At 40.5% G+C, this 25,469-nt stretch overlaps 1 protein-coding gene across 3 annotated transcripts in view; it reads right to left on the reverse strand.

The window, feature by feature from the left end:
- The window catches only part of SLC2A9 (solute carrier family 2 member 9), a 326,349-nt gene that overhangs the window by 101,842 nt on the left and 199,038 nt on the right, over positions 1-25,469 (reverse strand). For all 3 annotated transcript variants that reach the window (XM_075194663.1, XM_075194664.1, XM_075194662.1), the window contains 2 exons: positions 15,007-15,108; positions 11,497-11,572 (listed from right to left, as the gene is read on the reverse strand). In XM_075194663.1, coding sequence (XP_075050764.1) covers positions 11,497-11,572; positions 15,007-15,108 — 178 coding nt within the window. The remainder of the gene's footprint in view (positions 1-11,496; positions 11,573-15,006; positions 15,109-25,469) is intronic.

Genomic DNA, 25,469 nt, shown 5'->3' on the forward strand with positions numbered 1-25,469 from the left:
AGATTCTGTGGAATCCAAAAATTCCAATCTTTACCAAGACTTGGATTCACTTACAATTTCCTGCTCACCCGGAATCTGAATTTAAGGCAAAACATCTCTTCCCCATGACATGAGAACTTTTCAAGGTTTGGACCTGCAGCAGACATCACTGAACCTGCAAATCAAACAACTCAAGACTGGGAAGTTGTAGATCAGAAATATGTTCCTCTTTTGCCAGGCAGAGGTACAGTCCACAATGAAAAGGGTATCATATAGGCACCAGTACACATAATTATACTTCCAGAAATAAGTGACTGTTACTCTGGTGTTTTTTTATTCTTTAGTCTTTTCAAACAGCCTGTAATTTTTAAATAAAACCTCTAAATCATAGAAAAGGAGGAAAACATTAGTAACACAAAACACTATTATAATAAAAAACAAAACAAAACAAAAAAAACAAGAAAGGGATTAGGGAGCAAAAATCGAGCTATTTAAGTCAATATGACTACTACTATTTGAACTATTATTGAACAAGATATAGTGGATTACTAAAATGAATTGCAAGGAAGAAAATCTTCTCACTCTATTAAATGATTGCATGTGCTTCAATGGCAGAGTAAAATACTGTTGCTGAAGTTATTGTTTATGTTAATTAGTTTAATTGCAAACATGTCAAATCTATATTGTGTGGCAGATGGAGCAGTAAAGAGGCAAAGTGTGTGTGTGTGTGTGCATTTCAAACGTGTCACACTGATCAAATCAATAGAGTGTGTGAAGGCAAGTGGCAAAAAGTGAGTGGGAGAAAACCATAAACAGAGAGTTCACACAAATACATTTATTTATACTCTGAGAAAATTATTATTTTTTAAAAAAAAGTTATTAGACAATATTGTGTGGCAGTGGCTGATTTGCAAGGTAACACAGTCCTTTAGCCCTATTTAATTGTGAGTTCACCTAGCATGGTGTCAGCTAAAACAAGAGAATATTGTCATTTTATTTATTTTTCAATAACCTTGCTGTACACAGGGTTGTTGCTGTTCTCATGGACCAGTCTATTGAACAGAAGCATTTCAGTACTAGTACTGGCAGATGTACTCCATCTACTTGTAAAGGTCATGTAAGGAGAGAATCTGAAATAGGACCCTGCCAAAAATGATTGATGACCTGCTTCTGCTCATAATTCCCAATGCAAAAGTGAGTGCCCACTAAGTTCATATAGTAGTAGTCATGTATCTTCTGTAACGTCTCGTGTGTCCTAAGTGTAGGTCTGTCACCTCCAAATCAGGCTCTTCAAAGAATCAGAAGAAGAACACTGAAGCTGAAGAAGAACTAACTGGACCTTCACGTAAGCATAAGGGTGTCTATGTATGGTACGTCTGACATTTCGGAGTCTGACATCATTATACTGGGTGATGGTCTTGATGACATCAGTGCTGACACTGATGAGGGTGAGAGTGATGAGCAAATTGAAGAAAATGCCGACTCTGAGACTGAAATGTAATCCACAATCTATAATCTGAGGCTGCTCTTTCCATCGGTTTCATTTATGTTCAATGCTATATTTTTTTACTATTAACAAATGCTGGGCTTTGCTCATCTGTGTCTTTTGATAGACTGATATCCAAAATGCCACTGATCTGACACTCTGCGTCATTCAATTGCACTCATTGGCATGTAATTATACTAACAGGAAATGTATCTTTTATTAAACTGCCATCCTGCCTGGGGTTGCTCTACCACTCTGTTTCATTTGCATCCAGTGCCATCTCCTTGTACTAGTAGTAAGTGTATATTTTAATAAAGTGCCATCTTTTACCAGGAGCTGTTCAGCATCTTTGTTTCATTTACGTACAATGCCATTCCCTAGTAGCCGATAGACATAATATACCCTTGAGGTCAGAGATTTAGGGCCTGATTCATTAAGGAAAGTAGAGCAAAAAAGGAGTAAATTTGCACCTTAGCAAAATCATGTTACATTAGAGGGGGAGCTAAATTTAAAATGTGATGGCAGATTTATAATTTGGGTAGTGCATGTCCTATAACAACTTTAAATTTCAGTGTAAAAATAAAGCTATCAAGCATTTGTGTGCTACATGAAAAAACAGCCAGTATTTAACTTATGTGCAAAATAATAAACCAATTTGCACCCCTTGTATTGTAACATGGTATATCTAGGAGTAAATTTACTCCTTTATTTTGCTTTCCTTTCCTTAATGAATCAGGCCCTTAGTCTACAGGCAAGAGATGACAAATACTATAGAATGTGGTGATAACAAGCTTGTTAACTATCGACCTGTTACACAACTCACTGGAGCTCATAATGTTACTAATACATTATGTCCCCTGATACCTTGCAGAAAAACTGTATTTCATATGGACAGGGTCTTCCAGTAAAGACCCATGTAGGCAAAGGCTCAAAATGACAAAACAAATGGAAACCAATTCAAGAAAACAACAACCAAGAACAGCCCTTGGATACTAAAGAGTATATTTACTAAACTGCAGACTTGATAAAATTGGAGATGTTGCCTATAGCAACCAATCAGATTCTAGTTATCATTTATTTAGTACATTCTACAAAATGACAGCTAGAATCTGATTGGTTGCTATAGGCAAGATCTTCACTTTTTCAACCTGCAGTTTAGCAAATATACCTCTAAGCATTTTTAAGATGCTAGTTCTGGTTTACTTATGTTGTTTTTAAGATCCCTGTATGTGCCCGGAAATTGGTAATTTACAACTGTTGTCCTTACACCGCTGCTCTTTTTTTTAGTCCCACTAATAGGGCTATTGATATTGTGGTTAATACAGTCCCTCCAAGAATACCAGGCTAGTTTATGTTTACTGGGTTCTGCTTGAGTAGTACAGGGCACTATGCCATATCATTATTATGCAAACAATTGTTAGTTTTTATTCACTATACATAGCTATATCATTGCACTTTAATTAGCTACTGTGGCTTCTGACTAATTTGACACTCAAAATAAGGTCATTTAATGCTAAGTTTTGAAATAAGTGTTAATACTGAGCATGTTATTCAGTGACAATAAGAAGATGTCATGCACACATTTTCAGGAAGCACATTTTTAACTCTATGGCTATGCCGTCAGTCTCACATACATCCATTCCGCGTATATTTTTGCCATCTGGTAACAAAAAATAAAGCGGAAGAAGCCGTCATGGTTAGGAATTCTATGCCATTCAGATTGCATGATAACAACATTGACCATAAGGGCACATTTCTTATTCTGATTTGTAATGTTAATAACACTATTATACTTTACTACATTGAAAACCCTTTATCATTATGATTGTGATTGGAAATCTCAAGCCTTTAGCTAATTGGGTCTAAAACTACCAAAATTGCTGTACCACACAAGACACAACCCAATCCTCTGTATATTATGGCTTGGATGGATTGTTGTTTTAAAAATAATAATGAAAGTTGTTCCTTCATCTCTTACTTAACACAGTAGCAGCATATTTGTAATTCATGTGCTTGGGCTAGTCCCAAGATTAACTGGCTAGTAGATTTATACAAACCACTCCCAAATATGGTGGCAGGGGATCTCAAGTTACTACAGTGCTGTGATATTGGATTAGCGGGCTGAATTTAATAATGAATTGCCAAACACACAGTGGGTTGAAATGGGGAATGTATTCCTGTTGTCTTTACAGTAATTAATGTGGAAGCCCCAGAAAACATCTGGAAATATCTATTTGGTAGACAATTATTTGTTTTCAGACAAAGCATATATACAAGCCTTACATCTGGTTACAGAGTTTAAAACTGATCTATTTTTGCTTCTCCTTTTCTGGCCCTACATATTATCAGTACTCCCTAATTCTAAATGTAACACTGGGACCAGTTAAAATATTCTCCATTGTACTATGACGGTACACTGCTGAGATTCAGAGGACTTTAAATTGTCCTTTGACTTTTAGAAACATCTGCGAGTCAGACGTTGGCTTCAATCCCAGAATCACAAAGACAATTGCATGACAATCCTTTTTGAATTGTTATGTGAGAAAATAAATCCTACACCAAAAAGTGCTATTTGGGTCTATTTCTGTTAAATTATAAAAACACCTGAAATGATCCCATGGGATAAAGATATTGGGCCTGATTCTTTAAGGAACGTAGGCAAGAAATTGAGTAAGTTTTATTTCTTATGTTTTCTGGACAAAAACCATGTTACAATGCAAGGGGTGCAAATTAGTTTATATAAGTTAAATACTGGCTGTTTTTTCATGTAGCACACAAATATCAACTTTAAATTTCAGTGTACATATGAGCTATCAAATATTAGTGTGCTACATGACAAAAACTGGCAGTATTTAACTTATGTGCAAAATAATAAACTAATTTGCACCCCTTGCATTGTAACATGGTTTTGTCCAGAAAACTTAAGTAAGAAAACTTACTCAATATCTTGCCTAAGTTCCTTAATGAATCAGATCCATTAACATTCAGTTTCCTGCAGACTGTTGGGAATGAGCTATGCTGAACATCATAAAAGCTATCAGATGTACTAAATACATAGACAGTCATAGTACACTGACATTTGGATGGAACCATACCAACTTGGCTCAACAGGCTATTTCCTTCAATGTTACCTGTATTGGAAAGAATGTGGCCATATTAGAAGCTATTTGCAAGTATGGCAGGTCTGCCCCTTAAAACCTTTATGTGTGCCTAATGCAAAAGATTATTATTAGATAGCCCTGGTAATGCTAATACTATGTCACCTATACCCAAAGTTTATGACACCCTAGATCAACATATCCTGATAGCTACTAGCTTCTCACGAGCTTGGAACTGTCAACAGATTCAGGCTTTTCTACAATATGAATTTTCTGTTTTCTCCAAGTATGAACTCATTATTGGCAAAAATAATCACAATTAGAACCTATATTAAAAATATGGGCCCCCTGGATGGACTACACAGCAGAAGCTATCAATGACTGACCCAATGTATTGAAACTTTGATTAAATCCAAACCAAAGCTTGACTAGAAGTTGGTGATGATAAGATGTGTTGCACCTGGCCTATATGCCTTATCATTGGGCTTTAAATTTTAGCTTTGTTGAATTATTAAACAGTTATTCTGTTCTTCACTTCTCTGGGTATATCTATTACATCTCCCACCATATTAACACCCAGCCCCACCTGATCTGCCATGTATTGTGTATTACATGTATTGTCCCACTGGCTCACCATAATACTAGAAAATCTCCAATTGGGTTCACCGACTCGAGGCAACATCCCCTACACATTCCCCTCCGCTTTGAGTTTAGAAAGCTGAGTCTAGCCAAACATTGGTACACCCGTCATACATGGCTATAATGGAGAGGGAAATTGGTGGTTGGAGGTCACGCAATAATATATTGCCTGTGTAATCTAGCGACGTCCCCTCTGAGATCCAAATTATTTTGTGGTCCCCTACTTTACCCCAGACGGACACTGTGAGCTATTCTTTGTGTATTTGTTTATCATTTTAATGACTTTCCCTCCTCCATCTTCTTTTTCTATAACCTCTATTTCTTCATCATAAATGGAACAACGCTTATGGTACCCCAAAAAAAGTCTGGTACATCATTTTTAGAATAGCGAAGAAACACATGGAGAGTGTCTGACTTTCTATGCCGGATGGTGAAACCTAAAGGTTAGCTTTTAATAGAAAGAAATTGAAGGCTACAAGAACATACTGCATTCTAATATTATAATAATACAATAAGTAACAGTTTGAGAAATACTTACACCGAATAAATCCCAAACACACTTCAAAAGAAAGACATATATTTTATTGATACTTCTCCTTTAAATTACCCTGTTTTTCTTTTCACTGACTAAGTATTGCTTAAACGTTTGCCCCTTGTGCTTAAGGCTCATTGCTACAATTTATTAATAATTACGTTCAGCCTTACTCAGAAAATATGTTAATATTTTATGTCCTAAACTTACTTTGTGACTGCTGAACTGTTCTGACAAAAACAACTCAGCCACTATTTTAATCCCCTGTACAAAGCTGCCTGGGCAGAGCCAGTCTAATCCATAGTATTATCACTGGAAAAACATAGAGCATGTTAACTCTTCATCTACTGGAGGCTTCTCCTTAAAAGAGTTAGCTAGTGACTGAGAAACAGCTGGTATACCCAACTGCAAAACTCATTTTCATAATATCAATGGGTTTTTTGCATTGCTGGTTTAAAGAGCCCAGTACGGAGGTGTGGAAGAGAGAGTCATAAACCTCTCCCTACGCTGTTCAAATTGTTTGCATTTGTAAACAGAGCAGGAAGAGCATCCGTTAGATGCACTCTATTAGAAAGTGTATCCAACCAACAATTGCAAGGTTATGTCTAGATGAAGAGACATTCAGTGACTCCGACAGAGGGATGAATCTTGGATAATTTTTGGCAGTGACGACTGCTCGACTTGCTAAACTTTAATGAGGAAGAGCGGCTAAAAGCATACAGAGATGAAAGTCTGAAAGATATCAACTGCAGCAGTAAATGAAAGTTCCGAATGCAAACAAGCTCTCTACGTATGCCATACGGAACCACATTATCTGTGCATTATACCATGTGAATGAGCATTGTGAGCTAACAATCTTTAGCCCAGGGTTCAGGCTGCCCTAGGCCAATATGCTATTAGCACCCTCAAACCTTCCACACCAGGATAATACATGGTAGGTAAAAACAAACTTGTCCTTAATTTAAAATCCACCATCTGTCAATATTTATGTTCCCGTGTTTTTAAAACTCAGTTTCGCTTGGCTTTTTAAAAGCGTCAGAGCAATCTTTGTCACTCATTTAATTTTCATTTAAGTCAGAACTGTATAGAGGAACAGAGGAGCAAACAGGCGCTATTAAGGGTGAAGATGAGAAGGGGGCGGGTCTGTCAATCCTGCGCCTGTGACCATCCCTGTCTCTGCTACTCACTTACTGTATATTAAAGCACCTGCCCAAGGACGAATCATTTTATCATGGAAATACATCAAGATTAAAACTAGAGATGCTCACTGACCCTCGTGGTTTAGTTTTGGTTTTAGATCTGGATTACCTTCGGGTTTTGGTTTTGCCAAAACTGCCCTTGCATGTGTTGGTTTTGTTTAGCCATTTTTAACAAAATAATTTTTTTGGGCTAAAATCACATAATTTAGTTATTTTTTTGTACCTACATTATTATTAACCTCACTAACACTAGATTCCAGTGATTTCCATTCAATTTTTACCATCTCACAGGTCACAATATTCTTTTCATACACTTTCAGTCAAATACTGCAGCGACCTGGCTGGATGGTAAGCAACAGAGCAATGTCTCAAACACACAGCAGTTCCTACCACATCTAGGACACATTGGCACACAGCAGTGGCAGAAAAGAAAAGTGGTGCAAGATGGAATTGTTCTTGGATCATGAAACCAGTTATGGTTCATTGAATCGCTCCACCTGTTTCTTGGATAAGTGAGGTAATTCTACAGCTAATACATGGCAACGATCGCTCCACCTGTTTCTTGGATAAGTGAGGTAATTCTACAGCTAATACATGGCAACAATCGCTCCACCTGTTTCTTGGATAAGTGAGGTAATTCTACAGCTAATACATGGCAACAATCGCTCCACCTGTTTCTTAGATAAGTGAGGTAATTCTACAGCTAATACATGGCAACGATCGCTCCACCTGTTTCTTGGATAACTGAGGTAATTCTACAGCTAATACATGGCAATGAGCACTGACCCCCCCGGGATGTGTGCTTTTATCAGACACACACCAATCCAGGGTGCCAGACAATGCACTAAAAAGAGCCATTGAAATTCATAGCAAAAAGCCAGTTCATCATTGAGCTTCAAATCAAAACACGTGTGGGAGAATGTGGCCTCTAAGAGGCTGACTACTAGACACAAAGACATTGCATGGATGGCTATCCAGGAATGTCTGCCTCTCAGGACATTCATGCACTCCCGGAACCTATGCCGATATGTCCACTGCCCCTTCTGCATCACCAGAAGGGAAACCCCACAGCGGTTTTTTGGGGACTGCCCCACTGCACAGACACTGTTGAATGCCTTGGAACATGAACATAAGGACAGTGTGCCCAGAACTTGCCTTTCATACCATTCGGTATTTTATGGATTATTTCCTGGGACCCACATCATTTGGGCAATCCAGGAGGCCTGGAGCCTAATGAACTGCTTTAAGGACGCTATTTGGCTTGCCAGGACTATCGCAGGCTGATCCACAGCCTACTAAGAGACTTTAACACCATTCACACTCCTGAGTAAGATAATTAATTTTCTGTCTCCCTCTTCTCCTTCTCCCCCTATGTGTCTGTTTATTCAATGTAACACTGTTGAATTTGCCTGCAAATTCTATACACAAGCCTGCTTGTTTCCTCGTCATCATTGACTGTTAGCAACGGAGCACTCGTCTTTGGGTGTATATTAGACCCTACACTTATTAGTGCAAATTCAGAAAAATACAATTTAATCCCTGCTAGGCCCTCCCTAAACAAGCTAACAATGGGCTTGTTAGAGTAATGGCAGAAACACATATCAGTGCCAGGAAAGATTAATGGTGCAAGATGGAATTGTCCTTGGGCCCTCCCATCCACCCATATGTTGGATCTTACAAAGGACATGCACACTTTAACAAACCAAGCACTTCAGCGACAAGGGCTGCCATTTTTGTGGCTGAAGTGTTTGGTTTGTTTGGGCCCCCATTAAACCAGCTATCAATGCCCTAAAGGCATGTTAGACCAACAGTACTGTGAAATGAATTCTACACTGTCAAGATGTTGTCATCATCATCTTCAGCATCATCCTCACCCTCATCAGTGTGTACATCATCATCACAGACTATTAATTCATCTCCGCTGGAATCCACCATTAGAGAAGTGTCAGCTCTTTGATGTATTTGCCGGTAAAATCCTTCCTCGTGGAAGATGTAGTTCATTTTGATGAACATCATCTTTTCCACATTTTTAGGAAGTAACCTCCTACGTCGATCACTGACAAGGTTCCCGGCTGTGCTGAAAACTCTTTCTGAGTACACACTGGAGGGTGGGCAGCTTAGGTATTGCAAAGCAAGTTTGTACATGGGTTTCCAAATGGATTGTTTTTCCTCCCAGTATGGAAAGGAACTGTCTGACATTTCGATTTCAATTAACTCTTGAAAATAATCCTCCACCATCCTTTGCAGAAAATACAGCTTTTTTATAAGGGGGTATATGAGACCCCAAACACTGTGTAGTGCAAATTCAGAAAAATACAGTGCTATATTAGAATTTCAGCACTCACAAAATACAGCTTTTCTAGAAGGGGGTATATGAGACCCCAAACACTTTGTAGTGCAAATTCAGAAAAATGCCTGCTCTATACTGCTCTATTCCTGCTCTATACTGCAACCTAACCCTTCTCTATTCCTCTCTCAAATGGCGCTAGATCGCCATGGAGCCGGGTGTTTATTGATTCTAAAACTCGCGAGATTCGAGATCTGACGACGTCACATAAACGTTATGCCTCGTTTTAGAATCCGAATAGGCGCGAGAGTACCGAAGTTCGGGTGGGTTCGGTTTCAAGGAAACCGAGCCTGCCCATCTCTAATTAAAACCTACAATTTTCTTTCATGCTTTCATTTTACTTTGGAGAACAACTATTCTATTATATTTTACAATGAATTTCAGTTTGTACCCTTCCCTGACACAATTTTGCGAACCCCAGAAATTTAAGTCCCCTCAAAGCAATGGGCCGTAGGCTTCAGCCTAGTCAGCCAATTGGATAATCAGGCCCTGCTAAAGGCAGAAAAGGGGCATGAGCCACAGTTTTGAAGAGGACTTGTCATAAATTGTTTTATTAAATATTCTGAAAAGCCTTCAAGTTTGACTTTTTTTTTTATATATAACTGTTGCTGTCTTTAGAAATGTTTGCTGCCTGTATGTTAATGTTGACTCATCTGCTCTACTGACTGTCCCCTCTGTCCCATCCTGCTCTCAGATCTTTTGTCTTTCAGAACACGTAAAACTCTCAATAGTCACTGTTAGTAACAGCAAATGATGTTGGTGATAGCAGTAAGAATGCAGGAGGATTCAATGATGTTTATGCTGTGCAGAAACATTCACCTAAACATCGCTCACATTATTAATTTTGCAGCGCCATGGACAAATGAAATCTTCATTTTATTTAAACCTGTACGGTTACATTAGAAATTAATAAAGGGACAGCACTGACATGAAGAACCTTACAGGTCCACTATAAGTTAGGGCAGCTGCGTCGTTGGCCTGAAGGGTTTCAACACTTTCATAAAATCACACTGCGTGGTCTATGTCAAATTCCATCAGTGAATGTAAAACAGACATTAAATGGGATCTCCACATTTTTTTATTTCCCCTGTCCCTCTCCGATCCCTCTGTTTTACTAAGACAGCAACTTCCTACTGTATAATTGTATTTCAGGTTCCAATGCTGTAGCTGATGGTTCTGCATAACTCCAGGCACTGTGTATGGTATACTGTAATGTGCCATCATAGTGTAGCTGACACAGGAAAAAACACCATCAAACGCCGTCGGTGCAACCTTTTATAGCCAGGACCCAGGAGCGATTAGGTCTGGATTGTGGCTCAAAGAATAGCATGGTTATCCTGGAAGGGTGTTGGAATGTCCGGGAGACTCCTGAAATCCGGGTCATTCTCCTGGACTCCCAGGAGAGCAGGCAAGTCTCCCGCATCCCGCAATTCCCTGCGATTTGCGGTTAATCGCATCATTTTGGCCTCGCCCCCCACGACAAAACATAATTTTCGTTGCGGGGGATGGGGCCAAAATGACGCGATTGACAGTGCCCCGCCCCTCCTGCCTTCTAGTCATAAATAGAGCATAGGGTGGTATACGCTGCATCAATGCCTCTTTTGAACTATTCACGGTGTGCATCCCCATAGTTGCCAGTATTTAAAAATCATTCCCACTGCCCCATTGCTGCTGAGCAGATGCATCTAAGAACCCCATGGGGTAAATGTCTCAATTGGCCGTAATTTAAAAATGCTGATTTTTGGCAAATTGCAAAGGTTTTTCAAACAGCAATTTTATTAAAGATAAAACCTGATGACAATTAGCCGAAAATCATTTACCCCCATGTCTAGCATTGTCTTGGTACATTGCCAGCTCTATAATAAAATAATTCCAGGGACAAATCTTTAAAACCTGGAAATTAGGCACAGTTGGAAACTAAATGTTTACTCTGCAATTCACTTCTTGACTTATTATTGCTGTAATTCCCATTATGTGACAATCAGTAGCTGAAAATAATTTGAATTCACCTAATTATATTCATTAAAATGTGTTCACAATTCTTAGCAACAAAATTGAATGGCATCAGCTTAGTTTTTCATTTCTAAAGAATTACCTGGTGACAGAAAAATGAAAATAAGCTAAGTATAGGCAAAGCACAATTAGATGTCATAGTCAGTGAAATAAATAGACTTATGTCAGCAGCCCAAGCACAATAAGGCAAATATATATTTTACCTGGTCCGATGCAAAATGCTGCGATTACCGCAAGAATACACACAATGCTCAAGTAAGGTAGCCACGATGCCTGGTCCTGGAAATAAGACAGATCACAAGCAAATTGCATAAACTTTGCCAAAATAGTAGAAAAACACAACATAACCACAAATGTAAAAAAAGACAATTACTCATATAGAAACTGAAAACAGATAATTGAGTTTAAAACTGGATGTTTGCAAGACTGATAGAGCTTTATATCCATCCCCTGTTTTAAGATAGGCCATGCCGCAGTTTTATTCTGAGGACATTTGAATGCAAGTTTATAGTGCAGCAAATAAAATAAATGATATATTTTGTTTACTCTGTCAATAAATTGTATATATTTGTGTTTTTCTGTTCTGTCAAAAAAGCAGTTGAACAGCGGAACAGTACCCATAATGAATTTTACATCTGTAGCATGACCTGAGTGGTCTGACAGGATTTATAAATCAAATTTTAGTAAACAGGAACAGAATTACCTAGCAGCAGTGAAGTACACACACATATATATATATATATATATATATATATATATATATATATACAGAGCCGTAACTTAGAATTCTACCACCAATTTTAACATCATGGTCATAGATCATCTTCTTACCAACTTGCTTATCTGTCAAATAGGGTAGCACGGTGGCTCAGCGGTTAGCACTTCTGCCTTATAACACTGGGGTCATAAGTTCAATTCCCAACCATGGCCTTATCTGTGAGGAGTTTATATGTTCTCCCCGTGTTTGCGTGGGTTTCCTCCCACACTCCAAAAACATACTGATAGGTTAATTGGCTGTTACCAAATTGACCCTAGTGTGTGTGTGTGTATGTTAGGGAATTTAGACTGTAAGCCCCAATGGGGCAGGGACTGATGTGAGTGAGTTCTCTGTACAGCGCTGTGGAATTAGTGACGCTATATAAATAAATGGTAATAATAAATATGGATCTGCTTTAATAGGCACTAGTAAAGGAGATATCTGCTCAATTATACGACTCATCTCACTGGGCGTTTCCGCCTTTGCACATGTCCTTTTATAAAGTAGTATTGTCAAACCTGTGCCTTTTAATATGAGCATCTTTCTTCTGAGACCGCACTTTACCTCGATTTTAAAACATACTTGCCAACTCTCCCGGAAAGTCCGGGAGCCTCCCAAAATTCGGGTCAGTCTCCCGGGCGAGCTGGCATTTCTCCCGCATCCCAGGTTTCATGACGCGATTCTCTGTGATTCACGCCATTTTGGAGGGCGGGAGGGGGCAGGGCGAGGCCAATCACGTCATTTTGGCGGTGTCACGGGGGCGGGGCCAAAATGACGCGATTGGCCTCGTCCCGCCCCCTCCCGCCCTCCAGTCACGCCCCCTCTCCCGGAAACTTGTTTGTTTCCGGGAGTTGGCAAGTATGTTTTAAAACCTCTCTCAGCCTCACAATTTCAGGGTTTTGCCAAGAACAACCTGTTCCCAGCCTCCCTACTTGTAAGCTCTGTCTCTCTATCTACGTGTCTTTCTGCAGGAATCATCAGTCTTGAAATTCGAGTGTGGAAATGTATTTGCTCTACGCCTTTCAAAGACTGTAATAAGTAAGAGAAACAGGGTCGGCGCACAGTGGAGTGGTCGGGAAATGGTCATTCTTGTGTCTTCTAGTTTAATAAAGACCACAAGCTGGGTCTGACAGAGCTATGAATACAAGGAAATACAAGGAAAATTGGAATCCTAGGAGGAAGACACTGATTTTGCAGACATGGGGGGGGGGGGTAATATTAATTCTAAAGAGAAGAAAAGATAGTTTTCAAAAGTGTAAAAATGTGCAATGCAAGTGACGTGACCATTTGTCTAACAAAGAGCGCAGACACGCACCACTCTGGTAAATGCCACATATATAATACATATGACTATTTTGGGCTCATGTAAAAAGGTTGCATGAATGTCCAGCCCACTGTCATTTGCAGACCACATTCTTAATTAATTATAACTTTTACATTTTACTCCTAGAATACTGATTGCTGGAACCTAATTTCTCTCTTAAATAAATGATGAAAGTAACATCTGTACAACTTGTCATATTTGCACATTTTAATGTTTTCGTGTGCCAACAAAGGAACTTTCCCATAAAAAATAGTCTTTGATGGTTTAAAAGGCTTCACAATGAAAGTAATGGCTGATACCACCACCACCTGCGTCCCATTGAAAATAAATCTGCTCCATTTCTGAGGACATGTAAAGTTCATGTCCTCTTGCAGCGGGGAAAAAAGTTCTGTGATTTCTTGTTGACCCAGATATCCCCCTAAATGCGCTCTCTCACCTCTTGAAGTCTAACATCACATATAAGTCTTGTTTTCACATGTGGGTTAAGGTAAAGGGACCACATTTAAAAGAAACATCTGATCCACCCAATGTCTTTCCATCAGAAAATGCAAATTTGCGCTCCACACGGATACCGCCATCTTGACACTCCAATCAATGCATTTACCATAAAGAGAGGCGCCGCTTCCCATTGGTCTGTTCCGTGTCCTAATGATGCAAAATTTGGTTGATTTTTCTCCGCATTGCAATGATATGTAGATGTTGGTTTCATCGGTCATATTTAAAGGAATGTAGTTGTACGGGGAATTGTTTCTGGTGTTATATCATTCATGAATTTTATTAGTCACATGATTGGGAGATAGAAGCATAAATAGAACTTCGAAACTTCGGCCACATTACCTTGACAAAGACTCTCAGTCGAAACGCGTTGGTGGACAATATCGGACGGTTGTTTGCTTGATCTGGACACAGATTTTGGATGCAGAGGAATCACTTTCATAATTTAAGTGTTTAGTTCCATTTCTACATACGCTTCTTATTCTAAGATCTGGTACGAGCAACTACTTTACGTTTTTGTATGTGACTATTTTATGGATTTTAATTTGTTGTAGAATAAATACAAGTGATTTTACCAAACAAACTGCACTAGAAACCTTTTCCTTATTTGCATATTATCGGGGATTGTGAAAGGTGCAGATTCCATTTAGAAGACCCAGTTTCTCGGACGGAGATTACAACCTGCTACGTGAACCCAGACAGAATTTATTCTGTAGGTCTTATTACTTTGGGGGCGACATTTGCCTACAAGGAAAGAGATTGGATTGTCCTATATCTTCAGAAAATATATTTATATAATAGTACCCGTTACTTTGATTCATATGTTTTAATAACACTATGATACAGAGTATTTACATTTTTTTTTTGAGGGACCAATAGCGCTAGGTTGAATCCCTATATTATCTATTTATACAATCTGGTTGGCCTCTACTGGCTCCCTACCAAAAGAAAAAGCTTCTTCCCAATGAAACGAAGTACAGTCACCAAACACATTGGTCTTGCTGGAATATTGCAAAAATCTATTTAATAAGTAGATTCATGCCTACGATGGGCTCTATGTTAAAGCAGTGGAGTGAATAAATATGACTTCAAATGATGTAGAAACACATTTTGCGAATATACATATAAAATCCTCACCTGGAAAGTCAGCAATAAAGTCAGGATTCCGAAAAATAGCGCCATCAGCCCAAACCCGCCAATCAAAAGGATTCTCCGGCCAAGTTTTTCAACAGTCATGCCCTGGTTTACACATAAGAGACAAATACATGTTATTACTGTTAACTGTTTAAAATTATTTAATATTATTTCTCATGAAATTACTAATGTGATATCATATAGAGTGACTATATAACATAGCATATAAATTATTCACTTGGAGCTTAGGGTTAAGAAACTGTATGAAAATATTGCAGTGGCCCTCTGTCCAAAATACATTTAGAGGTACAAAGTCTGCTGTAAAAGTGAACAGACAGAATAAAAAAACAGCAGACGAGCAACCGCGTTTAAACAATTGGGGGGGCCTGTGCCAGCGGGGTACCAGTGTGCAGTATTAGTCAGAGGACCGTGTGTGTGTCCTGAGTGACTCACACCGCAGTGGCATGATTCAGAGTATGTGTATTTTTTTAAAATAATGCTGCAGAACAGCGGTGCGGGAGAAGAGAGGTGGCTGACTGTCACGCTCAAAAGGAAGGTTGGTAGAAATGGACCCAAAAAAATTCAAGGGGGCATATCATTTTGATTGTGTATATGAAAGACAGGAACCAAAGCTGATAATGATGAAGGTTATTAACATCTCAACATTATCTGTCTGGTATTAGTATGAATTTCAACCCTTTCCTCCTCTGACCATTTTTTTAGGGGACAATCCTAATTTCTTGTTGGAAAAAAAGGTGACCAATGGAATTGGGTATGGGTTCCTCTGGTACACTGCGTTTGTTGCTGGATGGGTAGTGTGTGACATGTTGGGTGGTAAGACGTTTGCAAACTGCGTCAACTATTCACGCTTCAGTTACTGCCATCACCACCCCCGCACTAACATTATTTGGCAGGCTACTCTGTCCGATGACCACTGTGGTTCAATGGCTGAGCTGTAGTCAGCAACTCTTTGAAGCCACCTTTGCACGGCCTTTCTCACATACAACCATCATGCAGAACTTGCTGTCTTTTTTAGATTTCTGGAAATATCATACATTAAACAAATATGTGCAGGTTTTTACAGAAAAAAATAAACTTGAGTTAACAACTTTGACAAATAATCAAATAACATTTTGTAGTCTGCAAAAAAAAAAACAGCATAGGTTGTCATTCAAACCCCTCTCATCTAGTTAGAATGAGGATATAATTATAGTACTTTCGCTGAACAATACCACTGCAGCATAAAAAATGAGAGAACAATAACCACACAAAGTCGAATTTGTAACAAATTGTTGAAGCGTGAATTAATTCATTGACAGTGTAACACATTTCCTAGAGACCAGCGGAAAAAGAAATTCTGGGAGGTAGAGGTGTAATAGAGAATAAAAGTAGCGACATAAAAGAAACTAAATTTTATATCTCAAAACAAAGTGTTAAAAGGCAAAACAGAAACAACAAAAGCACAGGTGAAATTATGAGTTTGGTGCACATTGGGAGACAGCATATACAGGGCCATCTTAACAACATTATGGGCCCCCGGGCAAAGCAGTGCACCGGGGCCCCTACATATATAGATATATATATATATATAGATATAGATGTATAGAGATACAGATATAGATATATAGAGATATATAGAGATAGAGATAGATAGATGTACTTGCTCAGTGACCCATGAAGGTTTTTTTTGCAGGTTTTTTCATTTGCAGGATTATTTATTCTAATTAAGAGCCCTGCATATGGGGGCCCCCCTGCCCATCGTGCCCAATGGAAAAGATGGCCCTATAGTAGGCATTGAAATTGCTGATTCTGGATACCCAAGTGTAGAAATTACCTGATAGCACTGCATACTTACTGAGCTAATTTGCAAACAGCAAAAAGTGTTGACCCACAATGCTTCTTTTTGTGCACAAGTGCACCTACTTGTCCACATAGCACATTCCAAGCTCAATTTTCAAGGCCCACTTCTAAGGCTTTGGAAACAACGCCCCACCCCTCCCATAAAATCAACCCGTACCTACATTTGTGGGTTGGTGAATGCACCAGAAAATTTGCATGCTGGGAACAGCAAAAACATCACATTAAAGTCCAACCAACTAGTACTTAAGACCACTCCCTTTACTTATGTATTTAAAAAAATGTTATTTATTAAATTAATAATAAGAGTGAGGTGATACTGGGGCAATTACCCTATTCTAGGGTGAGAATGCAAGGGGGCGGCAGAGATGAGGTTCTCACCTATACTTACAGCCACAGCCCAATCCCCCCCCCCCCCAACACATCTATTTCTGGGCACTGTGATTCTTTAGTGTAATTATAAGAGGAAACAATTAGCGACACACAGAGTGATCACTATATACTTCCATCTGAAGTCACCCCATGAGTAGGATGAGAATACAGGGCAACCTAACCTTATTCCAACCCTGCTGTTAGACACAGCACTCCGCACAGGTATAGTGTATTTACTAGTTACATTCCTCAAGACAGTCTCATCAATGTTTAAAAAATATGAACATGCATTTTATGCAATAGGACCAAATGAATTAATATGAGTTTGAATTGTTATATTACTTTCTTTTTTCAATGTAAAATTAAGTATCATCCAAAGGCATATATAGAACTGAGTCAACCATTGTGCAAATTATCATGAAGGGTTGTAGAAGAAGTGCCTGGTATTTCTAAAAGTTCACTTTTGAATGAATCACCTCTGTGAGTCACATGGCAATAACCTTGTTGTACAAAACATTTAAAATAAAATCTTACAGCACAGTGATTTGAATGCGTTGTTAACCTTGGAGATCAATTACATTTCAGCTTTGCAATTAGAATCTTTACTGGGGGGAGAAAGGAAGAGGAGCTGAAAATCTGTGACTGGTTAAGGCTTAAATTAATCATGTTCCAAACCAATCCAATGTATTTGGGGACAATCTACAAATAAGAATGAGACACTAAATATATATAGGCGGCAGGTCCATGACCCTTATCCTCAAGCAATCAAGCCACTTAGCCATCAAAGGCGTATGGCTAAGTGTGACAGAATCAAGGATGAAGTGCATTGTAACAGGTTTGTTTCACCTAGATTTCTAACATACTGCTTGTAAAATCCCAGGAGAATGTGTGTTTGTAGTAGCCCAGAGCTGCTGCAAGACTAAAGGCTTGTAGAAAAGTCGGATAGGGTCCTGGGGTTTATGGATGGAAAGAGTAGGGTGAGTTTTATCCATTAGGCCTGTAGCCGGGTCTTTCAGCTGACCTGCTAACCTGCTGCTAATTAGGATGTGCACCTGAGCAGTGCAGGTATAAAGCTGCTTCTCAGCACAGTCTCTGTCTGCCTGGGGACTGAGGCTAGTGAGAGGAAACCTTGCTTGTGACTGAACCATACTGCTCTGTCTATATTTTGTTTTAGTTTGGTAGTTAGATTTGACATATGTTTAGTTAGAGCCGGACGGCATGGTCTTTATTTTGAAGTTATCTTTAATTTTTGTTGCTTAATAAAACTGGCTGAGGCTAGTTGTACTAAAATCTCTGGACTTGTGTGACATCATTGCTGCTGTTAAACTCCATCTACCCCAGGATATGGTATCTGATTCCCTCACACGGTCCCACTAAGTTTAACCATCTCTGGAATCCCTGGCTAAATGGTTGTTTTTCTAGTCCTCAGAGTAACTTAAACCCAAAAATAGAAATTTTTAGATATGAACCATTTCAGTAAAATACATTGTTCTGAGTTACATTGACTTTCCACTGCAGCTCCATTATAAAGTACAGTTCTACTCTTCCCGTCCCAATGCGGACGGATGAAGTTACTCCCACAACTTTAGGTTAGTGTTCTGATAGGATCTCCTACGCATCGTGCATGAATCAACCAATCCATGCAGTGGATTTCTGCCCAGCAAGGGGCTCAATTACACAAGAGAGAATATTGGCAAAAATTAGTAATAGTGAAATTGTATTTTCAAAATGTAAATTAAATACAGACACCTTCACCTCTGTTGTTTAAGTAATGCAAGCAGATGGCTACAACTTGATAGCTTATAGCCACAATGCTAATGATTTTACATACCTGCAAGAGATACTGTCCTAAATAGTGTATCTCCAGATACTACCACGTCTAATGATGCTGCAGTTATGTGAACACTACCGTACTGTACTCCGCTTACACTTGCCCACAAAAGCCCTACCTACCATTTCTATTTATTTTTTGATAAACACTGCGCCTTCTCCTTAGTTAAGTGTCTGGGTCCTCTCATTATATAATGCCAAAAGGCTGTGGGCTGTCCGCTGTGAGTAACATGTGAGCCTCCTCCTCTGCTAATAGTGTGGTAATAAACAGCTGTTTCCACTGCACTTTGTGAGCATATGCAGCCAATCAGTAGATGGTCAGATATCTAATTAAGCATACTAGATGCCTACTAGTATATAACATCAGAAATGATGGCACAACCAATCACTTGCCACGGAAAGACTGCAAGAAGCCTGATACAGATAACGGGGCTGATGCATAGTGAGTACTACGCCAGTTTGCATATGCTGTAGCATATCGTGCGTAAAATTGGTCTGCACATGTGTGATCTGGTCCCCGTCCCCCCCGGAGCCCACAGAGAGGATGAGGAAGAGAAGAAAACATTCACCCAACCAGTGATCCATTGGTGGTATGTTCTTCTTTTATTCTTCAAGGGTGCCCCGGTGCAGGTGACAGAGAATCGGAAAAGGATTCCCTGCCAGCCAATCAGTGGGCAGAATGGTTTGCCTCCGTCCGTTTGAGTTCCTGGTGCCGCGGCAAGCCAATCCGCACTTGTCGTGTCACTGCTCCATTCCCATGCAAGCTCAATGTGATGTCAGAGGTGCACCAGGACAGGGCTCCTGAGGAAAGAAGATGCTGAGAACAAGTAAGAAGCAGGTGAAAGAAGTCGCAGCAGAAGATGAAAGGAAGACTGAAGGTAAGCCGTAGGAGTACAAAGAAGACAGGTGAACGAGAAGCGCCGCCAACTGGAAGGTCTGGAAGAGACTAAAGATGGTGCATATGCTATGACATCCAGATGGCACAGCGTATGGGGGTAAATACACTATCTTTCTAGACATTTATGAAAAAATATAGGATGGTTCATTTATTTGTTATGAAATTATTCTGTAGGGTAAATGGAATGGTGGGCTGTAAGTAAATATAAATCTTATTTAGTGAAATGCTTCTAAATAGAGATCTGCAAATTTTAAATGTTCCATAGAATATTCATTACATTCCACAGTTGGGCAGAGAAGTTCACGTTTCTCTGTTGGAATATGGTCTTAAGTATTCTGCATGGAGAACCCCATCATTTGTGTTCCATCTAAACCACCCCATCATTGTACAGCAACCACACCACAGTGCAAACGGTTTGGCACCTTTGTCGTCTCAAATCTAATTACCGAAATTCTGTAAAATGCTAAATTTACAAGTACTAGATGAAATGCCATTGTGCAGAGTGGAAAAGAACATTTTTCTTGCATGCAAAAATAGAAGAAAATGCAAGCATTGCAACATGGGTTGTCCGGGTCAAAGTTGGATTTGGACATTGCTAAGTGAGGCCATCATGTCACTGAAAGATGGTCTGCTACATTCTAGTTTGGTGTGGGTCTGCTAAATTAAAAAAAAAAATTTGTTAGGGACATAAACAATATCTTATGTATAAATTATAGAAACTGTTCTATAAGAAAATGATTTGCAATTGTCCAGACAACACATTGCCCAGTGGATTTACTTTGTTTTATATACTATATACATTATCTCTGCTATTTTCACCAGTCTAAGTTAGGGATGTGCACCGGCGACTTTTGAGGTCTCGTGTTTTGTGTTTTGGATCCGGATTTTCGTTATTTTTGAGGTTCGGATTTGTCTCGCAAAACACTTGACGAAAGGTCTCGGTTCGGATTTAAGGTATTGGATTCGGATTTTTTTTGAAAAAAACATAAAAAGTTTAAAAATCAAGTTTTTGGGCTTATTTTCACTCCTAGGCTATTATTAACCTCAATAACATTCAATAACAAGCATTTCCACTAATTTACAGTGTATTCTGAACACCTCACAATATAGTTATTAGTCCAAATCGTTGCAACAAGGTATCTTTCTGGACTGCGTAGAGGAGTGGGTCACCACAATATATATTAAAAACCCTGAACTTTTATGATTCGCACCAATAATTGTACCTGGACTGCGTAGAGGAGTGGGTCACCACAATATCTTAAAATCCCTGAACTTTTATGATTCGCACCAATAATTGTACCTGGACTGCGTAGAGGAGTGGGTCACCACAATATATTAAAAACCCTGAACTTTTATGATTCGCACCAATAAATGTACCTGGACTGCGTAGAGGAGTGGGTCACCACAATATCTTAAAAACCATGAACTTTTATGATTCGCACCAATAATTGTACCTGGACTGAGTAGAGGAGTGGGTCACCACAATATATTAAAAACCCTGAACTTTTATGATTCGCACCAATAATTGTACCTGGACTGCGTAGAGGAGTGGGCACTGGGCACCACAATAAAATATATAAAAAACCTTCAACAGATCTGCATTACACTACACATACGGATGCTCCTCCATCCTCTCCATCATATACATGTTGGAGTTTTAGCGTGTCACAACCTCTTGTTTTTGATAATGTCAGTGCATTTGGAATATTTTTCAATTTGCCCCACACCACTGAATGTACTTTATCTATGATACGCATCTATCTATCTTGACTGCGTAGTGTGGTGGCCCCGGTACACAATTTGGTACCGAGGCCACAATATAATTAAAAAACCCTCCACGTGTCAGAATTCCACCAAACAAGTATCTGGACTGCGTAGTGGGGTGGCCCCGGTACCCAATTTGATACCGGGGCCACAATAAAATAAATACACCCTCCACGTGTCAGAATTCCACCAAACAAGTATCTGGACTGCGTAGTGTGGTGGCCTCGGTACACAATTTGATACCGGGGCCACAATACCTCCTCCAAACATGCTACAGACAATTCGTCATTGAGATCCCATCAAGTATGTTAAAGACAGACAGGGTCCAAGTGTTATTAGTTGACTTTGTAAACAAAAAAACTGTCCCTGTTGCACATAGTCGTGCAATGAAGACTGACTTTTTCATTTAAAGGCACGATCTTTCAAGTGTAGTGTTTGTAAGTCTAAGTCATATTATACTTTGGGTAAAATTGGTTTTTTTTGTTCCTCTTTATGGTAATTAATTAGTAATAGAATTAAAGTAGGAAATAGAATTAAATAGAATTAAAGTAGGAAATAGAGTGGTATAGAGTTGTAGTGTGGTGGTATAGATAGAGTGGTCCACACAATCTAATAATAAAACCCTCAACTGGTCTGAATTCCACCAAACAAGTATCTTGACTGCGTAGTGTGGTGGCCCCGGTACACAATTTGGTACCGAGGCCACAATATAATTTAAAAACCCTCCACGTGTCGGAATTCCACCAAACAAGTATCTGGACTGCATAGTGGGGTGGCCCCGGTACACAATTTGGTACCGAGGCCACAATATAATTTAAAAACCCTCCACGTGTCGGAATTCCACCAAACAAGTATCTGGACTGCATAGTGGGGTGGCCCCGGTACCCAATTTGATACCGGGGCCACAATACCTCCTCCAAACATGCTCCAGACAATTCGTCATTGACAGACCCCAGACAGACAGGGTCGTAGTGTTATTGTTTGACTTTGTAAACCCAAAAAAATGTCCCTGTTGCACATAGTCGTGCAATGAAGACTGACTTTTTCATTTAAAGGCACGATCTTTAAAGTGTCAGAAAGAGAGAGAAGACACAGGAGAGGAGAGTTGTAGCTGGGGACCTGGGGTGGAAGCTCCCAGGCTCCCCCAGCATTGCCTGGAAGTCTGAGCGTGGTGACTGAGCCAGGGCAAGGAATGTGTGCCCTGGATGAGGGGGAGAACTCCATGCCACTATAGTGAACCCAAGAGAGAGGGGGACACTGCACATGGAAGAGGCCCTGGAGTGAGGGCTGCTACAAGAGGCATGGTAGCTGTAGTGTCAGATCCTGAGGCTGAGAGTACACAGAGTGACGTGTCAGAGCACAGGAGACATTATCCCCGCAGAGGAGGGATGAGCTGCAGTTGAGAGGTCTGCTGTTGAAATAGGACATGCACACTTTAACACACAAATCATTTCAGCGACAGGGCCTACCAAACAACTTTGACTGAAATGATTGGTTTGTTTGGGCCCCCACACCAAAAAAGCTATTCATCTCTCCCTGTACAGACAGACTAAACAGGCTCTACTGAGGCAAGATGTCGTCCTCATCCTCAACCTCTGATTCCTCTCCCCCTACAGTGTGTACTTCCTCCTCATCACACATTATCAATTCGTCCCCGCTGGACTCCACAACCACAGGTCCCTCTGTAGTATCTGGAGGGCAGTGCTGTACTTCATTGAGGAATTGATTATTCATTTTTATAAACATCATTTTTTCAACGTTGTGAGGAAGCAACCTCCTTCGCCGCTCACTGACCAGGTTCCCCGCTGCACTAAAAACTCTTTCCGAGTACACACTGGAGGGGGGACAACTCAGGTAAAATAGAGCCAGTTTGTACAGGGGCTTCCAAACTGCCTTTTTTTCCTGCCAGTAACAATATGGACTGTCTGACATGTCTACTTGGATGGTGTCAGCAAAGTAATCATCCACAATTTTTTCTATTGTCACAGCATCCAATGCAGCGAGAGTAGACATGTCTGCAATGGTTGGCAGGTCCTTCAGTCCGGACCAGATGTTATCAGCATCCCCGCCAGCGCCTCTTTTGGGAAAACTGAGCTTTTTCCTCGCAGCCATAGATGTGGAAGAAAATGAGGGTGGAGCTGTTGGCATGTCACGGTCCTCTTCAGAGGACAATCTCCTGACCAGCAGGTCTTTGCACCGCTGTAGACTTGTGTCCGCCGGAAACAGAGACACAACATACGCTTTAAACCGAGGATCGAGCACGGTGGCCAGAATGTATTCCTCTGACTTTAAAAGAGTGACCACCCTCGGATCCTGGCAAAGCGTACGAAGGGCTACATCCACAAGAGCTACATGCTTGCTGTAATCGCAATGGCTTACCAGCTCCTCCCTCACTTTCTCCAGCTGCTTCTGCAACAGCCTGATCAGGGGAATGACCTGACTCAAGCTGGCAGTGTCGGAACTGACTTCTCGTGTGGCAAGTTCAAATGGCTGCAGAACCTTGCACAACACGGAAATCAGTCTCCACTGCGCTTGACTCAGGCGCATCCCCACTCCTTTGCCTATGTCGTAGGTGGCTGTGTAGGCCTGAATGGCCTTTTGCTGCTCCTCCATCCTCTGCAGCATATAGAGGGTGGAGTTCCAGCGCGTCACAACCTCTTGTTTGAGGTGATGGCAGGGCAGGTTCAAGCTTTTTTGATGTGCCTCTAGTCTGCGGTAGGCACTGGCTGAATGCCGAAAGTGTCCAGCAATTTTGCGGGCCACCGCAAGCATCTCCTGCACACCCCTGTCACTCTTGAGGTAATGCTGCACCACCAAATTAATGGTGTGGGCAAAACATGGGACGTGCTGGAAATTGCCCATATTTAATGCCCGCACAATGTTACTGGCATTGTCTGACACCACAAATCCCCATGAGAGTCTAAGTGGGGTAAGCCACTGGGAGATAATTTCCCTCATTTTCTCTAATATGTTGTCAGCGTTGTGCCTCTTATTAAAGCCTGTAATGCACAATGTTGCCTGCCTTTGCATGAGCAGCCATTTTGTAGATGCTGCTACTGATGCAGCTGTTGCTGTTGCTGCGGAAGGGGATGCATCAACCCAGTGGGCTGTCACAGTCATATAGTCCTTCGTTTGCCCAGAACCACTTGTCCACATGTCCGTGGTTAAGTGGACAGTGGGTACAACCGCATTTTTAAGAGCACTGAGGACACTTGATCGTACTTCTCTGTACATTTTTGGTATCGCCTGCCTAGTGAAGTGGAATCTCGAGGGGATTTGGTACCGGGGACACAATACCTCCATCAACCCTCTAAATCCCACTCCACTGATGGCGGACACCGGGCGCACGTCTAACACCAACATTGCAGTTACAGCCGCAGTTATACGCTTTGCAATAGGGTGACTACTATCGTATTTGGTGGTCATGGCAAACGACTGTTGGACGGTCAATTGTTTGGTGAAAGACTTAGCGGTCTTACGACTTCCCCTCTGGGAAGATGACCGACTAACAGCAGCAACAGCAGCAGTGGCAGTAGTAGGCGTACCGCTGCAGGATTCCTCGGATGAATCCCGTATTGAGGAGGACTCAGTCTGGCTGCTGACTTGGGCTGCAGGACTGAATCTGATGGAGATTGTGGAGGAAGTTGACGAGGAGGGTGTTGCTGGTGTGTATCCAACTGGACCACGGGATTTAGGTGTCCCTGTACCGATGAGGGTCCTAGCCCCAGTTCCTGAACTAACCACT

This window comes from Mixophyes fleayi, chromosome 1, assembly GCF_038048845.1.
Source record: "Mixophyes fleayi isolate aMixFle1 chromosome 1, aMixFle1.hap1, whole genome shotgun sequence".
NCBI lineage: Eukaryota > Metazoa > Chordata > Amphibia > Anura > Limnodynastidae > Mixophyes > Mixophyes fleayi.